The 17,047-nt window shown below is 31.9% G+C and overlaps 1 protein-coding gene across 7 annotated transcripts in view; it reads left to right on the forward strand.

Annotated features, from left to right (window-relative positions):
• LOC105342164 (plexin-B) overlaps window positions 1–17,047 on the forward strand; it is a 288,820-nt gene that overhangs the window by 104,628 nt on the left and 167,145 nt on the right. For all 7 annotated transcript variants that reach the window (XM_034449323.2, XM_066082177.1, XM_034449322.2 and 4 more), the window contains one exon: window positions 13,204–13,299. In XM_034449323.2, the coding sequence (XP_034305214.2) occupies window positions 13,204–13,299 (96 nt within the window). The remainder of the gene's footprint in view (window positions 1–13,203; window positions 13,300–17,047) is intronic.

The following is a 17,047-nucleotide window of genomic DNA, read 5'->3' on the forward strand; positions in this document are numbered from 1 at the left end:
TGCGACTGACTTCGGTCTGAAAAGATCGATTTTATGTTTGACTTCCTTAAGATAAAATGATTTTTTAATTCAGGTTGAACAAACTAACCGTATATAAATCAAAACCAGATAAAACACATCAGCATGTTTACCAGTCGTTTTTTTCAGCAGCCAGCTGACAGTTCTCGCGTGAATGTCAGTGTAGATAATCGATCTTACCTCCTTCTATCACTAAAACATCATTTAGGTAAATGGTATATAATGGACAATTCATATTTACCACGTTAATTATGTTTATGATAGGGGAATTCCTATATTCAGTTCAAGATCCGTTCCTGAATTCTCATTGGCTGTCCAAAAATAAGACCGGTCAAGGTCAGTAAACATGGCGGACAAATTCAACTTATAGTAGGTGCGTTCAGAGTTCACCAGATTGTTACCAACGGCAAGTTCGATCCCCAATGTCTACAAATGGTTCCCAATGGTAGCAATTGGTTACCAGTATTGACCATTGGTGTACTTTCAATTTCAAATGAGGTCACCAATTCTACCAGCAGCCTAGAGCTTAGGCAAGTTTGGTAGGTGACGTCATTATACTAATTCAACATGGGGGTTATAAGATGCCTTTAGATACTGATGTAAATGAAGACTTTAGAATAAAATATATGCATATCTTATTGAATGAATATTTTGAAGACAATCTAAGACAACTGAGGGCTTCTAAAACCCGCTTCTATACCCAGAAACATGTTATTATTATAGGAAGTATGTGATAGAGAACCATTTCAAGTTGATATTTGAGCTTGGATTTCGGTGGGACGTTACTATTTCTTGCATCAAATAAAGTTAAAGCTGCTTGGTTCGATTATTTCGTTATTACAGTATCAATTTTTTCCCCATACAAACTAATTATCTTAGAGAGTTATGGACTTTCTCCTATTTACATGAGCAGAATCTATCTCCTTTCAAAGTTATAAATATTCAAAGTAAATAAAAATAATTTCTTTTTGGGCAAACGAAAAAACAAACCAAAGTGCATCACGGGAATTTTTAGAAAAGGAAACCGTTTGGTTTCATCCCCGAATCATTGGGGCTATTCAACCCGCATTCTATGCATCGATTGTAAAGAAAGCAAACTTCAGAAATATTTTTTTTTTTTTTTATATTTATGTTTTTTATTCATGACTTTCACAGCTTTCTTACATAATACATTTCTTTTGGAATCTCACCATTTTTTACATACAATATACATGCAAGAATAGATATATAATAGTTCACAATGGTGTGAAAGTTTGTTTTTTTATGTTTTTAGTGGGGGTGAGAAAGGACAGAAAACATTGAGTGAAATAATATGCATATACCGGTAAACACAAACAAAAGAAACAAAAGAAGAAAAGCAAATAAAAAATATAACATGCACACCAACTTATAAATTGACAGCTCTAAATTTAAGGATTTTCCAATATGTGATTATAATATATACAAACAACAGCATGAACATAATATTTAGCACGTACAGGTACATATATTTATTTATGAGAGAAAAGAAGGCGGAGAGAAAAAAGCTGACGGGGCAATGGTTGCTTTGCAGCATAGCTGTCTATCAGGGTTTGCTTAGCAAAAAGATTTATTTAGATATTTTAAAAAAGCATCATACATTCTTTTAACAAATAGTTGGGGATATAGTAAAGACTTGCTAAATTCTTTCAATAATATTCTCCAATTGTCTCTCAAATTTTTCAAATTCACAGTTCTTTAAAAGTAAATATTTTTCCACAAGAAGCCTGTTTTCAATTTTCCTTTTGAGTTCCAACACATTTAAAGTTGGATAAGTTTTAAGTCTACAAGTGAAAATATACTGTTTTACAATATAACTTAACAGGTTTTGTATTCTATACATATGGTAGTTTTTATATTTACCAAAAAGTATACTTTGCTTATCAAACATTAGGGACACCCTGTAGTTTCTTAAAAATAACTCTTCAATGTCACTCCATAGTTCTTTTACAAATGGGCATTCCACAAAAAGATGACTGATTGTTTCAGAATCTTGTTTACAAAAAGAACATTTAGGGGATTCAATAAGTTTAAGCTTATGCAAGTAATAATTTGTTGGTAATATCCTGTGTAAAAGTTGGAATTGTAACCAATGGAATTTAGCTTCTTGGGTTGTCTTAAAAGGAAGTTCAAATATTTTATACCAATCATTCTCATTAAATATTGTGTCATTCTCTTCCCATTTTAGTATTGCTTTATTTTGGACCATATTTTCCCTTATCAATATATTATGCATATCTTTACATCCTTTTCTATTTTTGTAGAATATGGCTAATGTGTTTGGGATATATGGTCCAACTGTTGGTTTTATTTCTTTTATATTGCATTCACCTATTCGTTTTAATATACTCTTTTTTAGACCATTATATTCAACAAAGTTAGTCTTAATACCAAGTTCAATTAAAGATTCAAAACTTCTAAAGTCACCATCTATATCAAAAAGGTCAATGATGCAAACAAAACCAGCATTAAAAAAACTTCTCAAAAATATACTTTCCTTGTTTATCTTTACTCTTGGGTTATACCATATGTGTTCAAAAAGTGGATTGGTGTTTTGGGAGATTGTCTCACTTATTTTTATGTAACTTAGGAACACCTCTGACCAAAATTTGTTACCTATACTTTTACTGTGTTTAAGTACATAATCCGAGCCCTTTATCCATAAGTTATTTATTTTTATTTTCATTTGAGCTTCTAATAAATTAACCCACTTGGATTTTGCTGTGAGGAGTCTACGAATCCAACTTGATTTCAAAGCAAGTGTAAAATCAGATAAATCAATCATTTTCAATCCCCCCAGTCTATAATCTTGAATGACAATATTTTTTTTAATTTTGTGGACTTTGCCACCCCATAGGAAATAATATAGTTCTTTATCAATTTCTTTTAACATTTCATTGTTGGGGTTTGGTAAGGTAAGAATAAGGTGGTTAAATTTTGGAATAATTAAATTTTTCAAAACCACTAATCGTCCAAAAGGTGTTAGTTTTCTGCGTTTCCATTGTTTCAAAGTACTTTGAATTTTTTGAAATATTGGGTTGTAATTTAAATCAATCATTTCAGTAAGATTTATGGAGAATTTAATTCCTAACAAGTCAAAAGTGTTATTTCCCCATTCTAACTTCCATCTTGAATGATGAAAAACCTCTTTTGAAAATTTTTTGCTCCCAATCCAAACAAGTTTTGTTTTAGAAAAATTTATTTTTAGTCCTGATAAGTCAGCAAAAAAATCTAGTTCTCTTAGAATTCCATCTAATGATTCTGGGGATCCATCTGAAAACAGAGTAGTATCATCTGCATACTGTGAAAGTTTATATTCTTCTCCTTCTATAATTATACCTTTAATATCTTTGTTATTTCTTATAAGAATCCCTAAAACTTCTGCACATAAAAGAAAAAGATATGGTGAAATTGGGTCACCTTGTCTACAGCCCCTTTGAGGGTAAAAATAATCTGATGCTATCCCATTTTGAATAACACATGACTTGATTCCACTATAGAAAGTTTTTACCCAATCCTTAATTGAATCACCAAAATTAAATAGATCAAGGGTCTGGTAAATAAAATTCCAAGATATGGAATCAAATGCTTTTTCAAAGTCTATCAACATTAATAATCCTGGTATTTGGTTTTGTTCAGTATAGTTCATTAAATCATACACAGGGTAGTCTAATATTTTCTCCTATGAATCTCCCCTTTAAAAATCCTGTTTGGTCACTACTGATTAGTTTGTCTAAGACTTTTTTTAATCGTTCAGCTATACATCCAGAGGCTAATTTATAGACAACATTTAATAGACTTATTGGGCGCCAATTTTTTAAATATTGCTTAGGTTTTCCTTCTTTGGGAATACAGGTAATAATTCCTAATTTATTAGTTTCTGAAAAGTTTAACAATTCATATGAGTTATTTATTGCCTGTGTTATAAAGGAACCCAAGTCTTTCCAAAAATTTTTTTAAAAACTCGCTAGAGAAACCATCCGGTCCAGGACTTTTATCATTCTTCATTTTTTTAAGAAAGTTTGATACTTCTGTTTTGATTAATGGGCCTTCAATGTATTGCAATTCCTTAGTATCTAATTTTGGAAAGTCAAACTGATTTATTTTTTCTTTAACAAAATTTTCTCCAGCTTCCTGTGTTTTTTTACTATACAGCTTCTCATAGAAGTTTTTTGTTTCATTTAAAATTTCATCTTGATCATATATTATTGTTTCGTCTTCTTGCACTAGTTTTGGTATTTGCTTATTGATAAAGTTTTTAGATTCTAAAGAAGTAAAGTACTTAGAAGGCTTTTCACCTTCCTCTATCCATTTGCTTCTTGACCGCAAACACTGTCTTTTAAGCCTTTCTTTTCTAATATTCTCAAGTTCATTTTGTTTACTGGTAATATCAGGCAAGGATTGTTCTCCTAAGTTTTGTTCCAGAATTAGTATTTCTTTTTCTAATTGTGATTCTCGCTTACTTGCATTTTTCTTCTTAAAAGTAGAGTATGAGATTGTTTTCCCTCTTATTTCCATTAATAAGATGTCTAGAAATATTTGGTCATTTATTGTAAAAGATATTATGTCATTGTCTATCTCTGGAATTAATTCTCTATTATAGACTAAACAGGCATATTGTAGCTTAACCTCGCAAATCTTTTCCTTAATTAGTTTAACATAATCCTTGTCTGTTAGTAGTGAGTTATTAAATTTCCAAAAACCTTTACCCCTCTTAAATTCATTTGTTTTAAAAATTAATACTACTGGTGAATGGTCTGATCGATAACTATTTTCAAATTTTATTTGTGGAGCCAGAGATAAAAAAGATTGTGAGATCAAAAAAAAATCAAGTCTTCCCTGTTTAATTGGGTTTCTCTTTCTCCAGGTGTATCTTCTTAATGTGGGATTATTTTCTCTAAAAATAACAATTAAGTCAAGAGTCTCCATGAGTTTATGAACTTCTACTTGTGCCTTAGGATAATTTATTCTTTTATAGTTCATTGTATCTAGGTCTTGATTCAATACTAAGTTAAAATCCCCACCTATTAAAACATATTGGCCTGAGTAAATTTCTTCTATCTTTCCTAACAATTGGGAATAAAACTCTGGGGTATCAGAATTTGGGCCATATAAGTTGACTAGTAAAAATTGTAGGTTGTCAATTGTAGCCTCTAAAATAAGATAATTTACATTTTCATCTCTGTAATTTTTATGTACTTTAACTTCACAATTATCGTTAAAGAGAATTGCAATTCCCCTTGAGTTTGACTTATATGAATTAAAAAAGACATCATGACCCCACATTGTTTCTATATCATTTTCTTCTTCAGTTGTAAAATGTGTATCTTGAATAAAATAAACATTATATTTTTTCAGTTTTAAATTCATTAAAACATCTTGACACTTTCTTTTATCCACTAGTCCTTGACAATTTACAGAGATGATTTTCAGTTGGTTGGTCATATAATCATCTGTTAATTTAACCATTGTCAAACACAAAATACATAACAAATATCATGCCCCGATAGAGAGAAGAGAGGGATATTATGTTCCCTATTGAAAATAAAAGGCTGTGCATATTAGAAAAGGTACATATTGCGCAGACTGGCAAATGCATGGTAGTTTATTTTAACTAGTTTTTAACATGACCCTGTACTTGGTTATACACATATATGAAAAAAGATTGTTATATTATCTTTAAAATAGGGACATTTGAAGAGACACCAGTGCTTATCCTCATGTACAGTTATGTTTAGAAGTTAAAACTTCAGAAATATTAGCGAACAAAACGTACACATGTTTATTTGTAATTTGTCTGATTATTTCGACCTTTTTTTAATGTGATGTCAAAGTTGTAATACAACCATACCCTTCTCGTCGTCAGGGGTAAAATTTAACATGAGGCGAAATAACGCGGTTCCCTATTATGTCGTTTGTTTGTAAGCAAATTTTGTAAATATTTTTCTTCATTGAAATTTGGCTTAATTGATGAGATAAAAAACAACTGCAATGTCTATTATTATACATATACTAAGCATAATAATCGTTTTTACATGCATAAAATATGATGTAAAATCTTGCCAAGGAGCTTTAAAATGATATGCTGAAATCGAGTGAAATATGCACAGATTGCGTAGAAATGGCTTTATATATATAAGCCAGACAAATCTTGTTGATTTCAAAGATCCATGGCTGAGTGGCCATTCACTGGACAACAAAGAAATTATTGATAGGCCTATGTTACATTGCTGTTTGACACAACTCTCCTAAGTCCAAGCTCCTGTTAAAATTGATTCTAATTATATAAATAAACTTTTTGCTGGCGTTAAATATTTATTATTAATTTTGCAATTAATCTTTACTTTCTTTGTATTAATGATAGCTAGATTGGTAGACTTCTATATATAATTGGGAATAAGCATAATTAATCACTCAATGAAGCTTTTTTAAAGGGAAACAGTCACACTTCACAGAGGAAAGGTATTTTGTTTTGTTTTCAACTGTTTTATATGTTCAGATGGTTACAATTGGTAACCAAGTGTAACCAAAGGCTACCATTTGTTTGAATTTGACAATAAATCGTTCATGGTACTACCTATACAAATTGCTACAAATGGCAGCACTTGGTGACCATTGGCTTCCATATTTCACCGATGGCAATCAAATGCTGTCGGCGGTAAATCTCAATTTCACCAACGGTACAACTCTGAACGCAACTGTTGTTGACTTACACGAAATATAACCGATATATGGACTATACTTAATATTTTTGATCAATTTATGCCATAGACATCTACTATGTTTGAGTTCAGGTAAGAAATGCAAATGTTATTGTCATTTATATACGACTTGAGACGAAATCGTTGCGGGAGTGAATCACTCCCGCACTTGCACCATTACGGAGATCCTATGGAGTTGTAGCCCTCTCCCCCCAAAAAAAAAATCAGGAGAGGGCTCCACTATTGCAGCTAATCCACCCTCAATGCGATGTGCTGCTCAGGCCTTCAGGCCTTTGATTTTTGTGGATGTTTCCAAGGGAGGGGGGCATAGGTGTTTCACAAACATCTCTTGTTCTTAGGGTAAATGATGTGTAATATCCATTAACAATTTTAACTTCATCTTGAAAACTACATAATAAATGTCAGAAAATCTGCTTTTAATTCCTGTGCATTTTAAGTTTGTAAAAAATAAGCTATATGCATTTTGTGTGCACAATAAACTGTGAATATTATAAAAGATTGGCCATTTTAGGCCTGCAGGTCTGTTATTACCAAAAGTTTACGATTTTTGGCCTCTAGAGCTAAGGTATAGGTAATCCAAGTTTCTTCTGACTCTCAAATCTCCCCTCTCCACCACATTTTTATGATTAAAAGTTTTTAAACATCAAATAATAAAAGCGGGGGTAACAGGCAAAGGACTCTCAGAATGCAAACATGAGACTCTCCGACATGTCAATTTAAGGACTGTGGTACTCAGGTGATAGTCAAGGCTTGTGGCGCTCTTGTTTCTTATTTTGGCCACCTGACATGGTAAAATCTAAAGAACTGCAATTGATTATTTGATGAATAATGGTGTTAAGTTTCATTAAACTAATTGTTTAAAACATATGATATGGATAATTTATATGTTTACTTATTAATTGTGTCAATTAATCTTTCATAATTCAATATTTGGTCATTTCCCAACATTCAAATGCATACCACATCATTTTTTCATTGTGTTTGATATGATGATATGATTATACATATAATACATATAATTAATGATATTATATATTAAGACAATAATATATAATTTATAGTATAACAATATTTGTTAATGTGGGGCATAGGCAGAATTGCTCATTTTTGGACCAAATTAAGGAAAAATCCTTAGACTAGCCGTTCTGGGGTATAAGCCGATTTTCAGTCAACGATTACTATAGTGAAAGTATAACTGATGATTAAGGAAGTCATCGTATATATATCGGTGTAGAAAGTTAAAAAATTAATTTAAATTATTAAATTCACTAAACATATATATTTTAATTAAATTTTAAAAAGATATCTGGCTCTGTGTTTTGTTAATAAATGATCTCTGTTATATCCGTCAGTATACATATATCATTATTTTACATAGTGTAATTTTATTGCAATACCAACTTCCGTGGTTTTGTCTAATAAATGTACGTGAAATTATGTACTACAATACCTGTAGATCATAATTTTAATCGTATGTCTTTCGTTAAGAGTGGTTCAAATATCCAATTTTTATATCGCATACTAAGTACTTTCCTATATATCCCACACAAAACCTGAATATTTTAATGATCGATGTGTAAGATAATTAAGACTCTTAGAGCATGGTGATTGTGTAATTTGCGTTTCTTTGAATATATTTAAATTAGATATTGTATAATATTGAAAATGTCTGATGTTTGCAAAAGGCTATATTTGAGGCCAAATCGTATATTAAGTGCGCTATACCTCTTTTATTTTAAACTGCCGATTGAATAAAGTTACAACAATTTATCAAAATCTACATCATATTTGGGGATTGGGGAACGTTTGATACATGTATATCCTAAAAATGCTCAGTTATAATGTTGCATTTATCATATCAATCGTTTCTTGTAATTTCCAAGATCAAACAATACACTCTAAATAAGATTTGATAATTTGGTCGGATTATGCTACTTTAACGGTAGGAATAATTTAATTTTCAATTGGCTACAAAATACTTTTTAAAATAGAAAAATAATATTTTTTTACTATAACCAAATATCTTAGCAAAATTATTTTCTAACAATATAAAACAGTCCGCTTTATATGTAATGATTACAGTGACTACTGATGGATAATACATTCGTTTGCAATTGAGTGCCCATTCGTAAAAATAATATAGATAATGAAAATGCCCTTTTTTTTTTATAAAGGATGCCTTAAGGACATTCAAAAATTGTGAATAAATAAAATTTTGAAAATGGGCATATTTCTTTATTTGGTAGGAATTGTCAATGTTTTAGTTGCAACTTTATGTAATTACCCTAATAAAAAGTTCATATTTATAAAGTACAAAGTCGTTTTCATAGGTAGGTGTCATTATATTTGAATCTCCATAGGATAATGAGGACACTCACGTTTTTCAGACTTAATACAAAGTCAGCGAATGTTTTTCAATTGTTCTCCTTTTAATGATACGTGTATCTATATTTATAAGCTTTTGTTAACAGGAGATCAATATACAAACATGCGCTCATGGTTAAACAGAGGAAAAACTGTATCTTCTTGCGCTCGCATTCTCTGTTGTAAACGGTATACTATGACCAGTTACAATGTATTATTCACCACGTGATTTCTAAGTCAATGTAACTTGTGATTTTAGTACCGCTACTCTAATTATAAACCACTCATCACAATATTAGTTCCACCCTCCATGCATATTTTTGAATCTTCTCTTCAATCAAAGGCAGACAAGTCTAAATTCCAGATATTTGCAGACCAGTAAGAAGAAAAAAAAACAACAATTTAATTTATTGCAACGCAGTTTAAAACCATTAGGACAATAAATTTCTATTTGAATTTTACCAAACTTTTTAAAATATGACTTGAAGTAAAATTGAGCAAAGAATTAACGCAACAAGGATGACTGAAAAAGGACTGAAAAATACGGCGATCAGTGCAGTCATCCTTTTCTGATCTTCTTTTAATTGTAACCTAATACTACTTTTATTAAATTTGAGAATACTGTTGATATTATTAAGCCTCACATGCATTTATGATCTTTTATAATTATGTATCAAACAAATGTTGCTTCTGCTTCTGGGCAACAGCAATAAATCCAAGGATACAGTCATGAAATCTGGGAAAATTAGCAGAAAAGACTAGTAAAAATTTACGTCATTGTAATTCGTACTTCGAAATAGAACGCGCACTTGTTATATTCCTTGAACTTTGAGAAAATCCCTCGTAAAAACGTCAAAAACTTATGACGTTGTTTTTAATGTCGCAGTGACGTAAAGTTTTCTGTTCAATAATGTCGCAGCCAGAGGGTTAAAGGAATGAACACTGACCACCTATTGTTTTTGTATTTTTAAAGTGTAGTAGTATTTTCTTTGTTTTTTAGCAAGGAAAACGCCACGTCTCTGGTTCTTTATAATAATTTTAATTATTTCATTATGAACTCTGTAAAAGGTTAACAATAGCAATTTAAGCATACATTATAACAACAAACATATTATATTAATACGATTATATCTTCAAAGACTTTACCATGAATTAATTTCTTTTAAAAGTTTACAATAGATACTGAGTAAATGCAAAAGAACTATAAGAGTTATTCCCCTTATATCAAAGTGATATACACATATTTAGAACTTGAACATTAATGAGTTCACATACACATTTATAGATAATAATCATATGAGTTATACAACTCTTATATATATATATATATATATATATATATATATATATATATATATATATATATATGATTATGGATCAGGGTTCCAAATGGTACAATACCCGATTAATGGGTGAATACTATTAATAAGCATACAAGATTGATATAAAAACCTTCATATGCATGTACTTTGATTCAATCAAAGCTTAATTTGATCATTATTAAATGAAACTCAGTATATTGCATTAAAATTACATTAAAAGTAAGAAACAGATTAATTAATGGAAAATAAGAAATTAGTAAGAAAACGAAGGTCAACTTACAGTTGTGATTAATTAATGAAAATAGTCAGGAGGTCAAAATATCTCAACTGGCTGAAAAACTATTGATCTATTACTGACCAGCACAAAGGACTTCACGGGAAACTCTCTCAACCAATGAAAAACAAGGATCTATCGTATTTTTCCGACGATTAGTCGATATTTTTTTTTTCTGAAGCAGAGCACCCGACTTATCGTTTTGATTGACTTGTCTAAGGGTTGAAGTCAGAAAATTGTTAAAAATATATTAAAAATCTTGGTTTTAATCATCTTGAGTTGGCTGTGTGATTGAAAATTATGTTGTTGAATTCATTGTTCATCTTTAATAATTATCATTTTCACTCATCTGTTAACACTTGAATACATGATAATAGTTAATTAAATAATATAACAGTTATTAAAAAATGGTACATTGTCTTTAATCAATTAAAAGTTTTACCGTTCCGTTTTTATAAACACATCGTCACATGGTTCTATATATCACTAGTGGGAAGATAAAATTGCGCTGTAAAATTGAAACCAGACTTGAATGGAAAAAATTATTGCAGTAGGTCCAGGGAATGTTTTAAAGCTTTATTATTTTATTGGTAAAGAGTTGTTAGTGGAAAGTATAAATAAGAAATATTTTATGGTCAAATTCAATCTTAAAATATGTAATCGGCAATTATCAATACTATTGTTTATACAGTAGGCTGACACCGGTTGTGCTAATAATCTTGCCCTAAGGCTGAGATCTAAACGGCAATTTCCCTCCCTGTGTATATAAAGAGTACCGTTAGAAGGGTGATTGTAGTTCATTGGATAATTATTATCCAAGTCTTTGATTATTGTTAAATAAAAATTTTAGGACATGTTTATATGTCATATAGCATCATTTTCAAGTCGTACAAATGATCGATCTATTTCTAACAGTGTCTATGTAAAACAATAGCGTGTAACTGCATTACTGGATACAAAGTGAACAAGTTTCATCAAATCATAGTAATTGCTAAGCTTTCTGCACTTGAGATCCCTCTTTAAAGTCCGACACGAGACAGGTGCATGCTTCTGACACTGGAAATTGTTAAACAAACATTGACCACCCGCCGAGTCAACAGGTGGCTGGTTACGTAATGGTGAATACACTGGCGATGGTCAGAGTGTATATTTATTTTAATACATGGGAATAAAATATTTCTGTCAAAGTAAGGTTAGTTTTGCATAACATGCGATATCGGGAATTGTTTACAATGCAAACGACTTTGTAGATGTTGCCGGTATTTGAAAATACGATGCATAAGTATAACGTAATTGTTTAAATGTTAATCATTAATAATATTTGGTAGCATTATCGGGGACATCGTGGCATCATACACTAATAATGTTAGTGCAGTTTTATATGCCATTTTGAAGTGATTGAATCGACGTATCGTAGGATTTTGTTAAAATTTTGGCTAAAAATGAGCAGTTTGACTAGTCGTCCGCATCGACGATTCGTTTAGGGCTTATATCAATAAGTAAAATAAAAACCAAAAGTATTGTATGTTTTATTAATTACGGAAAATCAAAACATTTTGGATATTCAAAAACACGATTTGTAGTTTATTTGATATTAAAACAAATTAAAAATAACACTCTACCACAAAAGTATGTTTAATTGTCTACAGATTTCAATGATATACTTCTCAAGAAATTCTTGATAGAAGAACATTGAGGAATGGGATACCTTAATATTGCACTACAAAAACAATGAATATTCAAAATGATTAACTGTAATTTTCCTATGATATTATAAAGGTGGTTTTATAAAGGCGATGCCTCAAAGGTGATGCCTCATCTCAGTGAGCTTTATAATCTGTGATTACCTATGTTAGTTCCTATAATAATGCACATTATAGTTAAAAATGGTACTTGAGCAAGCATTTGCTTAATGTTTTTCGGTCAAAAATCTGTCAGAAAACGCCCATTTTTGCTTCAAAACATTAATTTATCAGGTAAGACAATCTTCATGACGCCACTTTACACGATGTCAATCAATTTGATTTCAACTATCTGGAACCTCAATTTTTAAATTGTCTATTGAAGTTTTATTTTTAGGGCGAGAAATGCAGAACACTCATGCTCTTAGTCCTATTATACGTAGTGTTATCAGAGACAGACAATGTAAATATAATCATATATTTACATTTTCCAGTGTCTTTGCCTGTGATAACACTACGTATCGATTTTGTACTATAAAACCCATAACTACAAATTGGCGCGCCAGCGGGGTTTTCTTATTTATATTTAAATAGTTAATCATACAATGGCTTAAAATTATATAAATATAAGTAATAAGGAATCATTCTTTGAATATTATGAGATGATAATTCTGGTCGGGACGTGATCAAATCTATCATAAAGCCCTTTAAGCTTTATTGGATTTAATCACGCCTGAACGAAATTAGTCAAAGAATGATTCCTTATTCCTTATTTAATTCATGCTCATTTATTATTTTGTCAGAATATATACAGTGCTAGTATATACCTGCCGAGAGGTCCATTAGAGGTGCAGGGGAAAAGAGTATCGGCAACTCAGTTGGAATTTGTAATCCAGCAGGTATGTATAAAAAACATTAAAGACTATAATTATGTAATATTTTATATCACCTGAGACACTCAGGTAACTTATTGCAGCTGGTACCCTCTGTCAACATCCAACAACATGCGTCAGGTGTTAATTAACTGTAATTGTATAATGGTCATTGTAACGTCACGGCACCAATGTAATCGTATAGTGGTTATTGTAACGTCACAGCACCAATGTAATCGTATAGTGGTAAAATTATAGCTTTTATAATTATTTATACCAAGAGTTCAATGGTATTCTTCCGTCTCTAGTCACTAAAGTAGAGTCGGTCTCAAATCTGTCAGTATTCTTAGTCTAAATCCAAAACTCCGTAATAATGAAAATGTTCTAGAAATTTATATCAACGCTCATCACTCTATCAAATATTTACGAGTATTTCAAAATCACACTGACTCTACTCCAAGTTCCAGCTACATGTAAATGAAAACATTTGTTATGGTATTATAGATTTTTTAATGAGCAAATGTTATATACAAATATACAGTTATACAAACTTCCCGTTATCGCTACCCTGACAAAGATACAACATAAATGTAAGCCTGCCTTAAAGTTAATTTAAAGTCCAAGTAACCCAAACCTAATGCCAACCCACTTAGCATGGACAAAACGCCTAGCATGCTACACAATAGAAATTTACGGGACAATAAACAAAATGCTTAGTGAGACAATGTCCGAGAAGGGAAACGGAGACTGGCCAGGGGCCCACCCATCTGCCCGGGGAAGTGAGTTGACTCGAACCTTAGAGAAGATTCCACGTCAACTGCGGAACGAAGGCAAATCCTGACTTTATATACACCGCGCTCTGGGGGTGTGTTTCTCTTAACCAATCAGAACGACTATATGTATTTATAACTCGAACTAGCTTTCCCCACATCATTATGAATAGCAGAGACACTTTCCGAATGATACTTAAACAAATACAACCAATATCTAGGTCAAGTTCGATATTAGGTACGATCATGCAATTATCAACAGAGTTATGGCCCTTGGATGTAGAAAAATTCCAGTTATTTGCAGTTTCCGCTCATATTCTTTGCAGAGGATGAACATATTGAAATGAAATTTCGTATACAGGTTTATCATGATAATATCTATATAGGTCAAGTTTGATATTGGGTATGATCGAGCAATTTTCGACAGAGTTATTGCCCTGGGACTTAGAAAAATTCCAGTTATTTGCAGTTTCCGCTCATTTTCTTCGCAGAGGATGAACGTATTGAAATGAAATTTGGTATACAGGTTTATCATGATAATATCTAGGTCAACTTCAATATTAGGTATGATCGAGCCATTTTTGAGTAATTAATGACTCTTGGACATAGAAAAATTCCAGTTATTTGCAGTTTCTGCTCATTTTCTTCACAGAGGGTGCACATATTGATATGAAATTTCGTATACAGGTTTATTTAAATAATGGTTAGGTCAAGTTTGATTTTGGATATGATAGAGCAATTTTCGGCAATTTTTACCCCTAGGACTTAGAAAATTATTTTCAGTTTACGTTCATTTTCTCTGTGGATGTTTCCAAGGAGGGGGCATAAGTGTTTCACAGACATCTCTTGTTTCTGCAGTGTTTTGAGTAAAATTAATAAATAAGTAAATTGTTGTAAATAATTGTTTTTATCCCCTTGTGCTGCTGTGTGTGTGTGTGTGTGTGTGTGAACGTCTACTTCGGTCGAGTCAGCTTGTTAAGTGGGATAGAGATTTAATTCATCTGATTTGTACATTCAATTTTAGGCAATTTTTCTTGTATTACTTAGAATGGAATTAGTCCAGTTTTAAGGAGCTGAAAACTTGTGTCATATTTACTCTGATCAAAGTTATTGGCATATATGCTAAATATATGCCCTGACTTTCCACAAAACAATTTGGTCCGACTCTCCTCAATTGCACATACATGACTGTTTATTCCTAAATAATGCATCCGCCACGCAATGATTCATGTCATGAATTGAGTGAATGCTCCAATTAGAGGTGCCATTTTTAAATATGAATACAACACACACATTAGAACCTAATATTACAATGTCACAAAGTAATTGAAACCTTTAGATTTTGATCACATATTTTAGTTTATTTGTAAAAATATCAAGGTTAATGTAAATGCAATATTTTGCAATATTCAGAGTATAATATTGCAATATATCGCATTATGGTTTTCACTGACAATACCCAACTCTATTATATTAGACTGACTAAAAGCAATAGAAAAGAAAAGAAACACTGAATGAAAATGCAATACAGTAAAACTTGTTTAATCCAGATGTTGCGCATTCCGGCATATTGTCCAATCCGGCAAAATTATTCAGTTCCTTGACATTTTCTTATATTTCCATGTTGAGAAAATATTGTGCAATCTGTATCTTGTCTATTCTGTAAACCAGCCACGATGAAAAAAACTGACTGCTTATTATAAGTGAGAGTTATTTCCTGTAATCCGGCCACTTATCAATCAGCCTTATGCAGGATAATTACTGATCAATTATTGATCAATTTTCTTGTTGTTGCTATTGATTTAAACAACTGTGAGTATAATTCCAAACTAGCAACTCCTTTCAGTTCATAACCATTAAGTCATGTTATATATAAATATGCATTTTCTTTCAGCCAAAATTAGTTCAAAAGGGTTGTGCTTTATACTCCAATTTTAGTCCCCTACCTGTTTCACCGGAGGGGACTAAAGCTTTCCTCTGCATCCGTCAGTCAGTCTGTCTGTCCGTCCATCTGTCCCTTTCTCTGTCCGTCCGTCCATCTGTCTGTCCCACTTCAGTTTTCCACACTTTTCTGATCACAATTTGTCCGTTGTCTGTTGTTGTTGTTGTCGTTGTTGTCGTCGTTGTTGTACACTTTTTACATTTTCATCTTCTTCTCAAGAACCACTGGGCAGATTTCAACCAAATTTGGCACAAAGCACCACTAGGTGAAGGGGATTCAAGTTTGTTCAAATGAAGTGCCACGCCCTTTTTAAAGGGGAGATAATTGAGAATTATTGAAAATTTGTTGGTATTTTTCAAAAATCTTCTTCTCAAAAACTATTCAGCCGGAAAAGCTTAAACTTGTGTGGAGGCATCATCAGGTAGTGTAGATTCAAGTTTGTTCAAATCATGGTCCCCGGGGGTAGGGAGGGGCCACAAGAGGGGGATCAAGTTTTACATAGGAATATATAGAGAAAATCTTTAAAAATCTTCTTCTCAAAAACTATCAGGCCAGAAAAGCTCAAATTAAAAATGGAGCATCTCAGGTAGTGTAGATTCAAGTTTCTTCAAATCATGGTTCCCGGGGGTAGGGTGGGGCCACAATTGGGGGATCAAGTTTTACATAGGAATATATAGAGAAAATCTTTAAAAATCTTCTTCTCAAAAACTATTAGGCCAGAAAAGCTCAAATTAAAATGGAAGCATCCTAAGGAAGTGTAGATTCAAGTTTGTTCAAATCATGGTCCACGGGGGTAGGGTGGGGCCACAATTGGCATACTTGACAACTGACCCGATTTGGTCGGGTCACACCCGATATTTCAACCCTTCACCCGATTATTTTTTATCACCCGGCGGGTCATGCTTTTCACCCGATTTTTGTCGAACAACCCGAAAACCTCCCGATTTCCGGATTTGGTTCGTAAATTACGTTGCGCGTTTGACTTCCAGTTATGAACCAAAGCTGAGCTTGGATTTACGTAACGTGTAAACAATGCCGGTGGCTATAACAGACACATTAAGTG

The sequence above is a fragment of the Magallana gigas genome, chromosome 4 (assembly GCF_963853765.1).
Source record: "Magallana gigas chromosome 4, xbMagGiga1.1, whole genome shotgun sequence".
NCBI classification, from domain to species: Eukaryota; Metazoa; Mollusca; class Bivalvia; order Ostreida; family Ostreidae; genus Magallana; species Magallana gigas.